The sequence below is a fragment of the Dermacentor variabilis genome, chromosome 3 (genome assembly GCF_050947875.1).
Source record: "Dermacentor variabilis isolate Ectoservices chromosome 3, ASM5094787v1, whole genome shotgun sequence".
Lineage (NCBI taxonomy): Eukaryota > Metazoa > Arthropoda > Arachnida > Ixodida > Ixodidae > Dermacentor > Dermacentor variabilis.
Genome location: NC_134570.1, coordinates 133,668,678 through 133,687,933, shown reverse-complemented (window position 1 = coordinate 133,687,933; position 19,256 = coordinate 133,668,678). Strand labels below are relative to the sequence as shown.

Genomic DNA, 19,256 nt, shown 5'->3' with positions numbered 1-19,256 from the left:
AACACTGAGTTACCTCATTCTTCACAAGATATCAAAAACAGTAATTGATCAAGAAAAGTAGCTCTAAAAAACTCATGCCTAGTACTCACAGCTAGATACTGAAAAACCAGCAATGATTTTCACATGGTAAATGAATATACCGAGTGCTTCAACGAACAATTTCAAAAATTTCTAAAGGTTGCCTGTGGCAGATAGCCCAATTCTAGTTCATGGGCTGGTCCACTGGAAGAGGCGGATATTACTTACGAGAAATGTGAATATGCTGATCGGATAATTAACAAAGATCAGCAATTAAACTTCTAGCTGCTTACTGTACGGCCAATATTGCAATTTATAAATTCTAGCTGTGGACGTCGCAAGGTGGATTCGCTTGGAACGAATTCTCAGGGTAACACCAGTTTCGAGATAATTCCCCCACTTTGTGGAGAAATTTATTCGCGTTCCCGTTAATTTTGTGCTTGAATGCATAAAACGACGTTTTGTTGATGAAGTTAATTGAATGCCAATGCATTTTTCCGCAAAGCTCGGGAATTAGTACCACGAAACTGGTGTCATGCTGAGTGACTGAGTGAGTTAGAACTTTATTTAGGTCCTGAGGGGAAATCAGTCCGGCGGCTCCACCCAGGTTGGGGCCGGTAGACAGAGCCCTTCGGCGACGGCCCGGGCCCTCTGGATAGCCTTGAGCTGAGCGATGAGCTCAGTGCTTCTGAGCGCTGAGTCCCAGGAAGACTGGTCGGGAAAGTCCGTGCTCGCGTTGGCAGGGCACAGTCAGAGCATGTGTTCGAAGTTGTATTCGTGGCCGCAGTGTGGGCATTCGGTAGGAAGGTCAGGATTGATCCTGCTTAGTGTTGTTGGTGTGATGTATGGCCTAGTCTGCAACTGTCTGTAAGTGACGGCCTGTGCTTTTTTGAGCTTTGGGTGAGGAGGAGGAAAACTTCTTCGTGATAACCTATGATTTGAAGTGATTTCATGGTTTGATACGAGTGGATCTTTATTGTCTAGGTCCCTCCAGGCTGGGTTGAAGCGAGAGGGTGGACCGCAGACGCGGAATGTGAGCTTTCGCGCCAGTTGGTGTGCCCGCTCGTTCGGATTACAGTCAGGAGGTCCGAAAATGTTGCCCATGTGGGCCGGGAACTACGTGATGTGTGGGGACGTGAGGTTGTCTCGTCCTGTTTCTTGGAAGAAGATGGTGTTGATAACCGTAGCTGCTTTCCTAGAGACGAGGACCGACCAGATGGTTCTAATAGCTGTTGTTGAGTCCGAGCAAATGACTGACGCTCCTTTGCAGCTTCGAAGGGCCACTGCGATGGCCATTTCATCTGCTTCGTGAGTGAAGTTGGTAACTACCGTCGCTGCATTGACGAGTGAGCCATGGGCGTCCACCACAGAGACCGCGTAGGCGCCTTGATTCCAATATCTGGCCCCGTCAACGAAGAGGACTTGCGTTTCGTTACGTTTGATGTTGTCAAGGATTGCCTTCGCTCTCGCTTTTCTCCACGCTTCGTTGATGGTGGGGCGTATGTTTCGTGGGATAGGATCAACGGTTATTGATCTCTTCGCGTTTGTGCATAGTTGCGACTTCTCTGGTGGCATGAAGAGGGGCTGTATGCCTGCTTCTACTAAGACCTCGATGCCCGCCCTTGTGAGTGAGAGCCGACTAATTTGGGAGTTTCGCTGTGCCTCAAAGAGTTCGGTTGCCGTGTTGTGTAGACCCAATTGGAGGAGTCGTTCCGTGCTAGTGTTTCTAGGGAGGCTTAGGACATTTTTCAATCCCGTTCTGATTAATGTATCAATATTATTCAGCTTCGTCTTCTTCCAGTTGAAGAACGGGCGGCGTAGGTTACGTGGCTGATGAGGAAGGCGTGAAATGCTTTCATGAGGTTGTCCTCTTTCAGTCCGTCCCTTTTGCTGGCGACCCGTGATATGACCCTGGTGAAGTTGAGGGTGCTCTTTGTGATGCGTTTTAGTGCCTCCGCGTTTTCATTGCTGTAAGCCCCAATGACCATGCCCAGGACCTTGATTGTGTTACACCTGGGGATGTTTCCTCCGTCTCTGGTGTGAAGGTGAACGGGGAGGGAGCTAAGGGGCTGTCTCAGCCTGGGGCCTTGTTTGCACAGAAGGAGCTCCGATTTGCTGGGTGAGAGCTTCAGTCCCGTGTTTACAAGAAAAGCTTTCGTGGTGTCTAGCGCTTGCTGTAGGTGCTGCTCCAGAGTGCCTAGCGGGCCACTCGCGGACCACATGGTGATATCGTCGGCGTAAATCGCATGCCCTACCCCCGGGACGTTCGAGAGTTTGTTTGCGAGATCATGCATTGCGATGTTGAAAAGAAGTGGCGAAAGCACTGACCCTTGCGGGGTACCGATGTTACCTAGCATGTGCTTTCTGCTTCTGATTTGTCCGACGATTAGGGTGGCCGTTCGGTTATCCAAAAAACGTTCTTACGAAATTGTGGAAATTTACTCCGAGATCTAAAGTGGAGGTTTCGTTGAGGATGTGCTCGTGCCTGACCGCGTCGAAGGCCTTGGTTAGGTCGAGCGCCAGGATGCCTTTTACATCCCTGGATGTGTTGCCTATGACGGCGTTCCTGATGAGTAGCATGGCGTCTTGTGTGGATAGTGATTTTCTGAAGCCTATGAGATTGTGGCGGAATAGGCCGTTTTCTTCAATGTGCTCTCCAATTCTATTGTGCATGGCATGTTCTGCGACCTTCCCGAGGCACGACGTAAGGGAGATGGGTCTCAGATTCTCTGCATGAAGCGGTTTTCCGGGTTTGGGGATGAGGACTACATTGGCAGTTCGCCATTCGTCCGGCAGCCGACCTTCAGCCCATACCTCGTTAATTTTGCTCGTAATGATTTGTCTGGCTTTGTCATCTAGACTTCTGACTAGTTTGTTTGTTAGTCCGTCATGCTGAGAATTCGTTCTAATTGGATCGGACTTGATAATTCCATGGCACGAATTTGTAAATTGCAAAATGGGCCATAAGACATTAGTTAACAGCTTAATTATTACAATTTTTTATAATTAATCACTGATGCATTTCAATTTCTTCTGCAAGTAGTGTCTGCCGCTTCGAGTAGATAACCATACGAACTAGAATTGTGCTAGTTGCCACAGAGAGCTTTTAAGAATTTTTGAATATGGTCGCTGGAACACCCTGTATCAAACAATACAGCTTGGAACTTTGCTTACTAAATTTTGGAGGTAGAATTCTAGTTTAAATCTGGCAACATATACTGGGAACTAACCTGTATCGATTGAAAGCACTATTCTACGAAAGCAGTTCAGACATTTGTTCATGTACTAATGCAACATGCAAGCTTACGTGTTGCTACTTTTCCCCATATTTCCCGTAAGCGGCCCCAGCACATCCACCTTGTCTCCCCTATATCGCTTATCGCTCCCCTATATCGCTCCCCTATATAACTGTGTCACAGACACAGTTAGCAACCTGTGATATATAGCACGAAACGCAAGTTTTACAGCGTAAGCTGTTGTGGGCTCATTCTAATAGCCGTTTCCGCTTGCGATGGTGTCTGCCGCCGGCGCCGGTGTCCGGCGCAGTAAATTCCTGGTTCCCACCTGGATCGAACACAGGCCCGCTGCAGGGGAGTCAGCTACTCCACCTGCGAGCCAAGCCAGCACTTGCTTAATTGTAGCGGAAATATGGGCAACCAGTAGATAAGGTCACCCAAGAAACATAACACCTAATGAAGAAACGGGAAAGAATGAAAGTGTCCAATTCAAAAGATCCGATAGAATTCGCGGAACTGTCAGAACTGATCAACAAGGACAAAAGGAGTATTAGAAATTATAACCTGAGACAGACTGATGAAGCAGTAAATAATATACGCAATAATCAATGAGGAGGAAACTTTGCATAGGGCAAACCAAGATTAGCAAATTGGGTTTGTTGGTTTTCCATCCCGGTGTTAACAGGGCAAAACGTAGAAGGGACACGAGGCGAGAAGACGACGCCACAAGCGCTGACTTTCAACAACATTTATTTGAAAGATACAAGGCTTCTTATGCATTTGCCCACACCTGTCACAGACAGATCATTGCACATTATGTGAACGACGCACTTTTTCGCAGTCAAGACAATGATGCCACTTACAAATGCTCAAGTTATTTATTGTTAGGAACAAGGACGGCGTGCTAACACAATTGTCAACAAGTCTGGCAATCTTGGCTGCCTCAATAATCTCCCAAACAAATTAGTCATTGTGTTTTTCAGCAATTCACAGGTCTGAATTCAGCGGCAGAAGCTTTAGAGGGCCAAAGCCTGATGTGAATACCTAGATTCCTGTTCGCCTGCTCGCCGTTAAGTTTATGTTCTTTTAGTCCTTCGTTTATCCGTCTTCCAGTTTACCCTATATATTGAAAGAACATTCGCTCTCGTTCCTTACTTCGGGCAAGGAGGAGGGCTTCGCTGTGATGCCAAAAGACGTCTGCCAATATAAGTTGTTAGGTGCCGTCAGTTCCGTTCTTAACATGCATGAAAAATCGGTTCTCCAAAAAGCAAAGTCAGCTGCAAAGAAGCTATGCGGAAACCTCAAGCCCGACCGCCTAGTGGGTAGCATCGATAACTAGCCAAAAATCATCCCTTAATATGTTTTTCACTGTAAAAACGCATAAACATGAATGGCCCATGCGCGTTATGGTGCCCAAGAAGGGCACATGGCAGAAAACGATTGCCCACTTCTTGCAGGAAAAACTGAAACTACTAACTGTTGACGGCCCTTTCCAGGTGAAATGCTCAGACGATGCAATAAGGGTTTTAAGAGAGAGTTCTCGCACTGACTTTGCAGCATGCTCTGTGAACTTTAAAGATCTATATTGTTCGATGCCCCTACATGAGATTCTGGTGTGCGTGTAAAAATGTATTGATGGACACGGTGATGTCGCTTTTGAAAATGCTTGCGGCGTTTCGACTGGTCGGTTTCTGGAACTCCTTTCTGTATATCTGAAGTCCATTCATGTTATGTGGGAGGGAAATGTGTACCTGCAGAAACGCAGCGTGTGTATAGGGTCCTGTATTGCGTCAACACTTAGTGATTTGTGCCTTGGCCACACTGATAGATTACTTTAGAATGTGCTAGCCAGAACAAGCGTCAGAAAAGTCATTCGTTATGTTGATGATTATTTAGTTCTCTGTGATGGGCGTAGCACGAATTCGGATAACGCAGTTTTGGAGGCAGTAACGTGCTTTAGTCATGCTTTGCAGCCGCTTCCTGTTACCCACGAGGTTCCCACGCAAGGGCCTTCGAGATTCCTTGATCTCGGGCTCGAACTCGCTAGGGGTAAGGTCTGCTGGGCCTATGAAGCCAGAGGCGACAGGGCGGGGCTGTGATTCCATCGGCGCATTCATAACTGGCGGAGAGAGCCACTGCAAACGTTTGTTTAGCAAATGCTCTTAAATATGGTGCATCCACGCGATGGAACAAAGTTTTCGCCACCAGGTTGACCGCTTTACTGGGCCTGGTCTCCCGTCGCACCTTCTTGTGTCTCTTGCGGAATTAATGAGCAGGGACCTAAAACTCGAGCATGTCAATGGCGAGAAAGGTGGCGAGAACACAAAAACTAGCGAAAAGCGAAGGGCCCTGCCATACGTGCACAACATATCTCGCCGCTTAAAAAAGATAGAGCGGAAAGCTGGAGTTAATCTTGTGCTCACTGCCCCGGGAAAACTGAAAAGCCTTTGGCAACGCATCAGTGCAGAAGAGCTTATAAAAAAGCAAGGGTGCAGGACGAATCACCAGAGCCGCTTTGTGGATTGCGCAGAAGCCTTGCTGTATTCTATGCCTTTGAAACGTGTGAAGTATATAGAGCAAACTGGAAGTAGCACAAACGAAAGACCAAAAGAACATAAACTTAACGTCGAGCAGGCGAACAGGAATCTAGGTATCCAGGTCAGCGATCGCCCCTCTAAACCCTGTGCCGCAGAATTCAAACACTGAAGTGCTGAAAAAAACACAATGAACACCTGATTAGAGAGATTATTGAGGCAGCCGAGATTGTCAGTCTTCGTGAGCAATGTGTTAGCACATCGTCCCTGTTGCTAACAAAGAAGAAGTTGAGCTTTTGCAAGTGCAACTATTATGCTGAGTGCGAAAGACTGCGTGTTTCACATGATGTACAATGACGTGTCTGTGAGACGTGTGGGCAAGTGTATAAGAAGCCGTGTATCTTTCAAATGAACGTAGCTGAAAGTCCGCCCTTGTGGTGTTGTCGTCTCGTGTCCCTTCTACATTTTGCGCTGTTAGCACCAGAAATCACTACTCATGCGGTGAAAAATAAGCAAGGTAATATCATAGATCTCGAAGATATAGTAAAGGCAGCGGAAGAATTCTATACTGACCTGTACAGTACACAGAGCAGCCTCGATACCTCCATTGGAAGTAGTAATAAACAGGATACAGAGGCTCCTTCAACAACTGGTGGTGTAGTTAGAAGGGCCTTGCAAGACAGGAAACGGGAAAAGCGGCAGGAGAAGATGGATTAACAGTCAATTTAATCAAATATGGAGCAGACGTGATGCTTGCAAAACTGGCGGCTGTTTATACGAAGTGTCTATCGACTTGAAGGGGCTCACAGAACTGAAAGAATGTCAAGATTATACTAATCGACAAAAAGGGAGGCGTTAAAGAATCTAAAAACAATAGGTCCATTAGCTTACTTCCAGTATTATACAATGCATTCACCAGGATAAGAACGCCAGAAAGGTGAGCTAGATTGTAGGGATTCATAATGCAAAGAAGGGGTAAGGCGTGGAGACGCGGACACAAGAGTTGAGAAGTGGACAACACGAACATCGACTATCAAGTGAAGGATGCACAAAAAGGAAAAAGAGAATGTAGACACGAGACTCATCTGCGCATGCTCTGGATTGGTAGCAACAAGTGGCAATCTGGTACACGTGCTGGTCAAGACCGGCAGTATGACCCACATGACATCTGGTGCTACCAGAGCATGCGCAGATGAGTCTTGTGCCTTCTTTATTTTTTCCCCTCAGTGCTTCCTCGCTTTGATAGTCGGCGTTCGTGTTGTCCACTTCTCTTGTGTCCGTGTCTGCACGCCTCACCGCTTCTTTGCACCAGGATAATCTCCAATAGAATGGGAGCAACACTGGACTCCAGTCATCCAAGGGAACATGCTGTCTTCAGGAAGGGATTTTCTACAATGCATCACATCCATGCTATCAATTAGGTAATCGAGATATCCGCAAAGTACAATAAGTTTCTCTATATGGCTTTCGTAGATTACGAATAGAAATTTGATTCAGTAGGGATACCAGCACTCATAAAGGCATTGCGTAATCAAGGAGTACAGAAGGTTTACGTAAATGTAAACAGATTTCACAGATACCTCAATGCTCCACAGAACAGTAAGAATATATTTATAAAGAAAGGGGTCGGAAAAGGAGAGAGAATCTCTCCGATTCTATTCACTGCGTTCTAGGAAGATGTATTCAAGCTATCAAACTGGGGATGCTTAATAGCGAATATTAACGGTGAACACGTCAGCACCCTTCGATTTGCAGATGACATTGTCCGGTTTAGCAACACTGGGGATGAGCTATAACAAGAGAGAGTGTAAGAGTGGGGTTGAAGATTAATATGCAGAAGACAAAGATCATGATCAATAGCCGGGCGAGGGAACGAAGAATGAACGAAGGAACGAAGAATGTTAGGCGCAACTTTAAGAACCGGAAGAGAGCGGAGTGGATCAGAGAGCTGGCGGGAATATACGATATTCTAATTGACATTAAGAGAAAAAAATGGAGGTGGGCAGGTCATGTAATGCGCAGTTTAGATAACCCGTGGACAAATAGAGTTATAGAATGAATGCTAAAAGAAGGAAAGCGCTGTTGAGGATGGCAGGAAACTAGCTGAAAGGAGAAAATATACATACCAGAGACCACGTGCGTCACCAAACGGCTGAGGAATGATAGAGAAAGGTATCGGAAGTTAGCGAAGGAATGTCAAAAACGGGGGAAGGTATCAAGTTAAGGTACCTTGCTAGGCTATAGTTCTACCAACTCTTGTGGAGCCAGGTGGCACGCCATTTTTGCAACAGGAAGGCAAGAATATGGAGAAATGTTTTCTGGAGCAGTTTCGCGTGTTCCGTCTCTTGTACAGCGTGACCATTATACTCCAAGATAAATTAAACTGCAGTTCACTCTACAAAATATTTTGCGTTGAAAAGTTTTGTATAGACCTGATGCAGCAGTTCTGATGTGCAGGCCCTTCGCCACACAAAAATTACATGAATCTGGCTCTCAAAAAAAAAAAACAGCGTGAGAACGTCCGCTGCAGTGAGAAAGCTCTAGAAGCTTGAAAATGGCGAAAAGATGGCCTTACTGATATCTCATTCTTTTTGTGGCTCGAATAGCTCTTACAACGGTCTCGGGAATAGTGTATTTCTACGAAATACTTCGACATTTGCATGAACGGCGTGCAGCGTTGTCTTTGTGCAGACAATAATTGCTCATACGTTTGCACACTCCTCTTTCAATTATTACATAGCTTAAATACATGGATCTTGGGATGCTTGAATCTCACTGAACTTACTTCGACAACGTTGTGCAAGTACTAAGGTTTCTCGCCACTCTTGCCTTCATTGGTTTGATCAATTGGATAAAGTGATAGGGCCCTCCTTTCCGCGAAGTCACCAATACTCTTCGGTTTAAATACTTTCGCTTCTTTATTTTGTCGACCTTGAAAGTCTGGTGACACATAACCTCGAGCCAACGACTGAACTCGTAACGTAACTGTTGACACCTGTCCTATCTACTCTTCAGAAGAGGTCGTAGGAAGCTGAGCCTATGGGATCTGTAAAAGAAAGTGCATTGTGTACATTCAACATATTAAAGCAAGTTTTCGAAACGTTGAAAAAAAATCGTAGTCAACAGGTTGCCCTGAATGCATTGAATGCAGCCGATTTTATTTAGATTTAAAAGTTTGCTATTCCTCCACATGAAACTTAGTGTTTTTTGTTGTTAGTTGACTTGCCAATGTTTCGTTTGTGCCTGGATGTTGATAGAAGAAACTGAAGTCCATTAAAGTCTTAAAGAAACATCTGGAATATTCTCACGCGAAATTTCAAAATTATACATTGTTAGCAATGTTACAGCTCTGAGTAAAGTTCTACTGGTCTTACACGTTGTATCGCGCAACCAAACCATACATGAAAGAAGAAGCAATATTCATTTTCAGTATAATTTGCTAAATATTTATCGGCACATCAGCAGAACGCTGCGCAGAAATTTTACTCGGTAGAAAATGTGTTTTGGACTAGCAAGTTTACCCGTTGTGTGTAATACAAAAGCAAGTTGTTTTTACTGGTATGCGAAAGATTTTGATCTATGCTATTGATAATCTCTTTATTAATCATAGATAACGGTTACGACAAAAACTGCTTCAGTGGAGTTTTGTTGTGCACAGAAAATGAACACGGCCTCTCTAGCAGTCTTCTGTCTATGAGAAATTGTAAGGAGCTTTCTAATATATGTATGACCCTAGTACAGAATGTACCCATTTGTACTAAAAATTAAGACACTCACCTCTGCAGTACACTAATAATAATAATATTTGGGGTTTTACGTGCCAAAACCACTTTCTGATTATGAGGCACGCCGTATTGGAGGACTCCGGAAATTTTGACCACCTGGGGTTCTTTAACGTGCACCTAAATCTAAGCACACGGGTGTTTTCGCATTTCGCCCCCATCGAAATGCGGCCGCCGTGGCCGGGATTCTGCATTACACTGTTGCGTATTGAATGCCCTGCTGTACGATAGGTTGCTAATAAAATTGACCGCCCTTCCACTGCTGCGATGTTTAGGCGAAGCTCGGGATCCGCGGCTCTTCACTTTCGTAACGCCTCGGCTTCGGGCTCTCTCAAGGCGACGTCAGCGCATCAACGAAGAGCGCTTTCTCGAGCGAGTTCCCGGCGACATTCATCAAACGCCGCGTGTTCTTAGGCCGAACGAAAGGCTCGCGGCCCCTCCAGCTGCTCTTCCTTCAACGCAGCCTGCTCTCCGGCAGGTCGAACCAAACACGGCCTCCCTATTTGACTGCCTGAGCTAAAGTGGCGGGAAATGGCGGATGCGAGGCGAGCGAACACACGATCGCACCCTTTCTCTCCTCCGGAGGGAGGGGAGGCCTGTGATTGACTCGCGCCTTGCGCTGCGTCTAATTCTCCGCGCATATAAAACCCCGCTTTAAAGGGCGCGTGTTATTAAACGGAAGTGGCTGAAACGGTTAGCTTTGTGGTCACGCAACCCGAGGGCACTGGTTCAAATCCGCAGCTCGACAAGTAATTTTTATCTTCTGGTGGCTTGGGTTCTTTCGTACGGCAACCCTAACACTGACAGCGACACGAGTGAGATATTACAAGCGTCGCTTGGAAAAGCACTGAACAAAGCGCTTTTCTGTGCCTGCTCATGTTTTGCCGAAACAAAATCGCTGCGCGCCATGGCGTGCTAGCTCGTGCATACTGAACGGGAAAATACAAGTTTTCATACACATTGGTTGCGCACATGTTGGAAGTACAAAGAAAAAGAAAGCAGAAGGACGTAGCAAAGCAGATGTGCAAGAGCAAACCAATCTAAAAAAATAAATGCAAGCGGTGCTGGTTTCGTCTCGGGGCTGCAGAGGAAGACTCGCGCAGGCAACAAACAGGATGGCGTTTCACCCTCGCGCATTAAAAAAGAAGCTTTCATTAGAGCATGCTTGCGTTTTTAATTGTTTTTTGTCTTTTGGCCTACGAAATTTGGGCTACCAGGCACCAGGGACGAAATTGGCGCTCGTGACAAAATTTTCGTTTACATGCGGGAGTACACCAGCTGACATAGCCGTTTCAAAGGTATATCCGGCTGGGCGACGCTCCCTGTGTGACACCAGCGCGTCGTTACAGCTCCATCGCCGCACGGTGACCGTCACTGAGCGGTGGCGTTCAGAGAGCGATGATGGAATTAGCGACGCACTCGCGTCACATGCGGAGTGATCGCTGCGTCAGATATACCCACGACGCCTGATAGCCATGCGGTAGACCCGAGGGCTCTGTTTACGCTGGGCCGCGTGTCCTCAGGACTCGGGTACTTGCTGTTATGGCTTCGTCCTTTGAGCTAAACTGTAAACCATTTAAGAATGCATATTTATGGACTTGTATTTGAGAGTGTGGAACGAAGCTACCACTGGTTCCTATATTGCACGTCTCATTTTCGCGTTCTGGCTAATTCCTTTGAAAGAGAGATCAATTTCTTTCACATTCAAGTAGCCAAAAGCGAAGCAGCGCAGAGTGTTCTAAATCAGAAAGGAGCACACAAATAAGCTTGGATGCAAATAGGCAGCGAGTCACTCGAGTATGAAGCCTTGATGTCTTTGGTACCATATGAATTATTATAAGCAAGTTGCCCGCTATTAAGTCTACGGAATGCCTGCGGTTTAATGCGTGGTGCACACACTTTGCTGCCGCTCATTTTGTGGAGCATCAAAGTTATCACGAAAATGATAGATACAACGTCAAATTGAGCTTTCAATAGCTCTTACATCGAGGTTGTTCTTTGATACCAAGGAATACTACTGTTCCGAAAAATTTAATTGTTCATTTTAGTCCATGTGTGCAACTAGAGAGAATTTCCTACGCAGAACGTGTGAGACGCGGCTCAACACGAATGATTTAAGGTTCACTTCACAGTCCATTCAGAACTCAGGCGAAAAGACGTAAGTGCCTTCGCCTCGGCTTTTCTCTCAATCTTTTCTTTCCTCTTCCTCTGAATGCCTGCTTGGTGTGAAAGGATGTTCGGTGTTGCGGATAGCTGGTTTGTCCTGAAAAGCCAGTATTGTTTTTCCTATAATGGCAGTCGTGTGTTCGTTGGCTGACTGAGGCTCGCTAACCCTTGCAGATGACAGCAATAGTAAGGCCGCGGGTAATTTTAGCGCTACTCAGCTTCTCAGAAGAAGGTTTTGACTTTGAATGGTAGACGAGTGTCTATACGTTTCTGCAGCATTTTTTATTCGTGTTACATTGAAGGTAGTGTTGGTTTTATGTATATGCCTAACAGCCCCACAAAGACGAGCGTGTGACTGTCTACGCCCACCACTCTGCCATCTTGAGAGTGCATTCTTTTTATATAAAGTACGAGTGCCTCACTCTTATGTTAACGATCGCTAAATTTGGAGCGCTTTTGGCTGCCCGTTTTTGGCATCACGAACCACCTCTGAGAGCTCTCGTCAACGACATATCCGACTGACCGTCTTTTTTCCTTGGCACCATAACTTAAATAATGTTCTCTGGTTATGTAAATGCCTGCCTGCTGGCCCTGTGACGTCGGTTGCCTGTCCCGTAACCCTGCCGATACAACCATTATCAGCGGACGGGATTCAAGCGTATATCTCCCCAGACATATCTTATTTTCTCACAAATAATATAGAACAGCTAAAAGAAGAGTTCAGACATTTAATCATCGAGGGCTTGGTTATAGTCACCTGAATCGCGCACTGCGACGTTCGCGTCATGGGAGTACATTATGTACCGACGTAATATGGCTTCTTCTCGCCGTAATTTCCTGCTGGCCTTCCCAGGTCCTATCCAGTCCACTGGTCATGCACAGCTCCTGATACACTTATCACAGGACACTTTGGTGCAAGTGGTACAGGTGTACTACCTGCTATGGTACAGGTCTACCTTAGCACAGGACACCTTGGTACCAATCATTTCTACGATCAAGAGCGACGTTGGAATTAATGGTCAGGCCTGCACAGCTTTGTACAACGTTTTGTAGCTGCTCGTGATCTCCGCCACTGCAGAAATAGACAGGCTGTTGGCCCGCTTAGCAGGCTGTCAAGATTGCCAACAGCCTACACAGGTTTTTGGGCTCCTTCATGCCATCGACAAAGATGCGCAAGCGTTCTTTTATGTTGGCGTGCAGCTTGATGACTCCTTCACAAGATAAATGTTCCGAGCAAGTAGTTAGGCACAGCAACATACTACGTGAAGCGCTATGCAGTATAACACGCTACACACATTCACTGCCCACCATGTCCGGTGTAGATGTTGCAGTCTTATTACTCCAAGACGAGGTACGTTTCAATGACTAGTTGGTCGAAACCGTAACCACTACTCAATGTCGCAAGTCGTCGAAGAAAATCTACATTCCTGCTCCACAGAATACCGGCACGCCACTCTCTATCTCCCATAAACCGACTGACTTAATGAACAATCTTACTGTAACTTGTTAGGGATGATGATATCTATGTACAAAAGCATTCAATACGAACTGCAACATGGTTCCCGTAGTCAAAGGGGCTCCAAGTCTTCAACATGGCGCCGAAGTAAAAGAAATAGTTTTATACACACCAGTGCTTGAAATAGTGTTTAGCTAATAAATTTTCTTGCCTAACGGAGCCGCCGTGCAATCTTGAAACCCTTTCGGCCTCGGGCATCATTTTATAACTCATTTTGAACACAACTGTGCATTTTGGCCCATCATTGCAATTGGGACAGCCTAATGCCTTCTGTGTCAGTGACCCTTGCATAAAAATTTGCCTTCACTACAACACCTGTTTTCCCCAGTCTACCTTTTTTATCAACTATCCTATACGCTCTTTCGCACCCCTTTTTTGCGGCACCGCAACATTACTCTGAATATGCCACCACTGTCCGCAGTAGTATGACTGGTGAGATCACCCACAATCGACTACAACCATCACAAATGACCAAGACGGCAGTCACCACCGGAACTTTCAAATATCTCTTGCAACTCTAGCTCTTATGCAATGCCCTGATCGCTGCGGCGGAACCTCTTAGAAGCTGCTTTCACGCTACACCGCCCCTTACAAGGTTTTTCAAGGTTAAGCAAATTGAACTACGAAACCAGGCCTGTTGAAAGAACATTATCCAGTGTTCTTCCGTGTTACAGGTGTTGTATACGGTTCAAAACTGGCCATTTAGGGTATTTACATGACATTCTAGCAAACTGCAGATGACGCTCCAGCAGTCCTAATAAGAAGTTGTGATCCAATGGGAAGCGCAGTCACCCGTGCGGAAGAAAGTAAAGAACTAGAACTTATGACGAGCCACTTGCCTGGACACTTGGGTACCACGTTGCGTGTCTGCCAGTTCAAATATATATGTATATAGGCTGTATATATGTTTCTGCCATAGTCTTGCATTCTACGTCAGCATACATGCAAAAGAACGCGTATTCAAGAGTGCACGATCACTGCAGAGTGTTTTGTTTTCTAAAACTTGCACAGACTTTTTATTCCACGTTTGCGCAAACATTCTTTTGTGTCTTCTGTGTTTGCAATAAGGTGGGGCCTCGAGCTATAAACGTTATACACCCTTTACCTGTAACACATTCCAATCTTATTTTTTTTCATTCCTACAGCAAGATACCCTATCTTATGACTTGAAAACACAAAAAGTTATAGAGAAGATTTTGGTAAGTACTCAGAAAGAGTCAATGTTTCTTCTTATTTTCATAAGTAGCATTATAGGTGAAGCTTTTGCGCACTGAGTTCTCGCACCATTTTTTTTAGAATTTGTCAATGTTATTGGTACATGCGGAGCTGCTATCTAGACAAATTTCAACATGTGCCGGGAAAAAAGGGTCGGCGACGAGAAGGGCCACGAGAGAAGTGGTGGACGCTGAGTTGTGTTGACGTGTACAAGGAGTTGAGAGCGGTGTTCTCCAACTCCGGTCGGACAAGGTCCTGAACCAAAGCAATCGTGGCAGGTGGTGGAGTTGTAGGCGTGGAGGAGACGTATGGTGAATAGGCGGCCTGAAAACCGTGGCGCACGATGTGGGGGTTGGATGACGCTATAGATCCTCACAAGACGTTGTCACAGTGGTATTGGACCGGCGCGCGATGGTCTGCGTGATATGGCGCTCCTGTCCAAAGCGACGGCGTTCTCTTATAATGGCTTGGATAGCAGGTGCTTCGATGAAACAAGCAAGTGGAAAATGTCGCCCGTGATTTTTTTAGTGTGTTAGCCACTTTGTTTTAGACATCTTGTCGACTCCTTAGAAGCAAAGGACCGTGATTTCTTGTAATAATTAGACGTAGGGCTTTGTACGTCTCCGGACAAGCTTTGAAAAAGCCTTTCTCGAGGCAACGCTGAGCCCAAGGAGGTTGCCGAAATCTCGTCTAGATAACTCGTCTTTATGCGTTTGGGACCACGTACGTAGGCATAATCGTTGCGTCTCACCTGTTATTAGTTCTGTCGCGTTCATCAAGCTTCATTCATTCGTCGACATCAGCCCTGTCCAGGTCTAAACACCTACCAGGCATTCTAGGAGAGCAAGCGTGGCACATGCAGCTATCTCACGAGTCTAGGCGCTGTCATTGATCATGGGGTATATTTACGGGGAGGCATTATGGCATGCTCACTGTAGTCACCCGTGGAGAACTAGGCGGCGTGGGTGAGGGTCACGCACCTCCACCAAAATGCTATACGTGGTAAAACACAGAGAAGAAGACTGTGTACGGTATATCCAGAAGAGCAGGCTCGCCAGAAACCACGGTAAAAATCGCTCGCGCAAAGTGCCCAGAAGGATTTGGAGCAATCAAATGCGTGATCATCTTAAGGCATCGGTGATGTAACGCTGGATATCTAAGTGTTGGTCAGGTCACCGTATAAAATCGCAGTGCTTATTAGATTCGACTGGTGCCTGGCTGTGACACTGTTGCAGCCGCCGAACACAAGGTGAAAGTGGCTCCTTCCTACCTCGTTCTTAATAGCGTAATGCCACAGCCACGAAACCACTACGGCGGGTAATAATAGCGAACTCACCTCCCCCCTTTCCCAATAAAGTTATAAACATTCCAGGATCGCTTAGTGAAGCCCCCGCCAGAAGGGTGACGGACGTTTCAGTCGACAAACGGCATGCATAAATAAAAGAAAGAACTGGTGGCGTGGCGACGAATCCACGCCACATTTACATACGTTGTTTGCAGTATGGCGGGCATCACAAGAAGCGGTAAGCTAACGACGTGCAGCGATACTTCTTGAGTATCGCTGAACGACTGTGCGACCCTCCCTTTCACAGATGCGTTGTGCTTGTCTGAAACTTGGGGGGATTAGACCCCGGCGGCGACGAAAAAAAATTGCGGGGTAGTAGCGAGTAGAATGCAAGCATAAAAAGCACCAACCCGCGATGTCACAGCAGCATTGGTAAAGCAGGAGTCGATGTTAATGCGAACAAAACACCGGTGATAGAGACACGAGCCTGGTAAGCACGGTTTCTGATGTCCTTGCAAGGACCCATAATGAGTCGCTTACTCTCCCCCAATCCCCCGTTCCGCAAGTGCATTAGAGACAACGTTGCATGCTCGAGCAAGTCGCCCTACCCGCCGTGGTTGCTCAGTGGCTATGGTGTTGGGCAGCTGAGCACGAGGTCGCGGGTTCGAATCCCGGCCACGGCGGCCGCATTTCGATGGGGGCGAAATGCGAAAACACCCGTGTGCTTAGATTTAGGTGCACGTTAAAGAACCCCAGGTGGTCAAAATTTCCGGAGTCCTCCACTACGGCGTGCCTCATAATCAGAAAGTGGTTTTGGCACGTAAAACCCCAAATATTATTATTATTATTATTATCGAGCCAGTCGCCGTGCCAAGCACGTTCAATGGATCCAGCAGGACTCGCCGCTGCAGCTGAGCGGTAATGGCGACCTACTCCTCAGCGCTCTGTTTCAGGCCCATTTAGATGGAGATAAATGCAAAACTGGTTCTTACCTAACGCTCCGAAAGCGCGCAATACCAACCACAAGTAGTCGAAATTAATCCGGAGACCTCCATTAGGTGGTGTTTCTCATAGCCACAGTGTTGGTTTGGGCAGTTAAGCTTTACGGAGCGATGAATCAGAAATCGTCTCTCTTTATCAAGCCAGCCCCAAACACTACCAAAAAGGACGTTAGTCGGGAAACAGAGGTAAGTTGCCACAGCGTTCCTGACTTGCCTCGGTCACTCACGACGCCGCGGTGTATTGGTACAGCGTAGCAGCGGCGTTGTCGACAAGCGCGAATACCCTCCACTCCCCGTAGTCGCAAATGCAGGAATGATTCATGAAGTATAGCGCAGGCGCCTCAAAAACCAACTTTCTAAAGTGAATGATCAAGGCCACGGAAACCTGTAGAAAAAACGGCGCATAACCTGCGCTGGCAAAGTGACGCGCATTTGATACTAACAAAATGGTGCAATAGCACAAGAGTGCGAAAAAATTATCCCTGAAAGAATGATGAACGTCATGAAATTTATCTTTATACATCTAGTCTGTTCATAGTCGTGACGTCGGAACTTGACGTAAGGCAAGAAAATAGTGCATGAAATTCATTCTAATCAAGAATATCATCTTCTTATTTCAGGACTGCGCTGTTTCCGTCGTTCCCAACACTAAGGTAGGATGGCATCTCATAAAAGTGGCATTGCGTGTGGCAGGTTAGATTTCAGACCTCCCCGAGAAACGTGAAGGTGACGCAACAATAATTTGGATCATCTTACGTCAGCCAGACTTCCACAAATAAACTTTCAGGTGGCTTGTGGTTAAATGGAAAGGTGTATAGCATACATCGAAAGCTCGTGTTCCTTCTGCTTTTCGGTGCAGTAAAATGACTATGAAGAAGATCATGCCTAAGGAAACTGGTTTGTTTTCAACAATTATTCTTGCCTTGCTCAAAACGCTCTTGTAGCTGGATAGCGGCACCGATTGTTCAGCACCTCCTAAGCTGCTCATCAAGAAATCTTCAGAATATGTCAACTTCATTGAAGCACAGCGTGACCAACGACCAACCATTATGGGCCGTGAACTGGGCTTGTAATTTATTTTGCACATTAAACCTACGTTTGCTAGACACAAAATCCAATGTCAGGTCTGCGGTACGATGTACCAGAAGCCAAATAGAACATGATCACCTTTACCAAAGGTGCACCGCAAATTCGCTCCCAACACCGTTGGCGAGTGATTTGAAATATCTGCAACAACGTGGTAGTGGTGTCGTTTCTGTTTGGAAAAAACGGCCTGGTTGCTGCTTCTCCATATTTTCAGACTTATTTCTGTGAGGCCGCTCTCTCCGCCTTTTCCTCGAGCTAACGACACCAGTGAACCGGCATAGTTATTAAGTAGTGCACCGCGTGCCGGTACTTGCTGTTATTTCTTTTTATGCGCATCATTCAGATATTCACACATTAACACAACGCGCTTTCAGGGTGTCCTAGTTCACTGGAAGACATTGATCATGAAGATTCCCTATTAAATTTAGCTTGATGTATGTTCAACGGAAACTATGACTTATGAAACCCACTTGACTATGGTCGAGGTGCGGCAGCTTTGCCGGAGCAAGACGGATCGCACTTTTAAGCTACTGAAAAGTGCGAAAGCAGTTACCCGTCAATTTCCTTGAGTAACTCAAAGAAGCTTATTGCATTTTATTGCATAATACCGGTTCTTTTTTCGAAGACGCCAGACCCCATCACAGATGACTTGTCAATGTAGGGTGCTGCCGCTTGTTTAAATCCGGCGATATACTACTATCAAGAAGAGCGCACAAACGGTTGCCGAGGGGCACGAAGTTTCGTTAGTCGCCAGTTCACAACTATACCAAGAAACCGATAATGAGACCAGATAGAGGTCATCAACTTTAATTTCCTTTCATTTTAATGTTGATGCCTCGAAACGAAACAGGGCAATTGATTCTGCATATGCTTTCTCTAGATTCACTTGTTTTCATCGCATGCTTGGACTACACAACTGTAGCTCGTCGTCAGTGAGGCCAGCTTCATTTCATGAAATACTGTAGGTCACTGCAATTTTAATGTAGGGATTGATAGCACGTCTAGCGTATGTCGCGGGTGCCAGCGTAGTACTTCCTTTGCACGCACTGACGAAAATTCTCATTTTTTCTCGTACTGGTGCACAAGATCCCCCTTGTCTATCAATAAACCATCCCTTTCTCGCCATAACGGAATTTCCTGCAGGTACTGCTGCCACCAACGTATGTTGTTATGTGTTTCAAACGATGTGCTGATGTACCGGAGCCGCCGCTTAATTTGTAGCGACGTCGGTCTTGTTGTTCTTCACGAAATTGAACATACGATATTAAGAGAATGCCTCCCAGTGACGCCTTATTGAAAGAGCTTAAACAGCTTGGGTGACTAGGGCTAATTCTAAGCAGGCCTGAGCGTTGTGGCAACCTGCCTGATGGGAATGCGCCTTTCCTGGGCAGAAATCGTCGCCGCGGCCTCATAGCAT

At 46.1% G+C, this 19,256-nt stretch overlaps 1 protein-coding gene across 1 annotated transcript in view; it reads left to right on the top strand.

Moving 5' to 3' along the window:
- The window catches only part of LOC142574194 (uncharacterized), a 48,916-nt gene extending 31,213 nt beyond the window's left edge, over positions 1–17,703 (top strand). The window contains exons 5-6 of the mRNA XM_075683342.1: positions 14,398–14,451; positions 17,374–17,703. Coding sequence (XP_075539457.1) covers positions 14,398–14,451; positions 17,374–17,451 — 132 coding nt within the window. The 3' untranslated portion in view covers positions 17,452–17,703. The remainder of the gene's footprint in view (positions 1–14,397; positions 14,452–17,373) is intronic.
- The last annotated feature ends 1,553 nt before the right edge of the window (positions 17,704–19,256 follow it).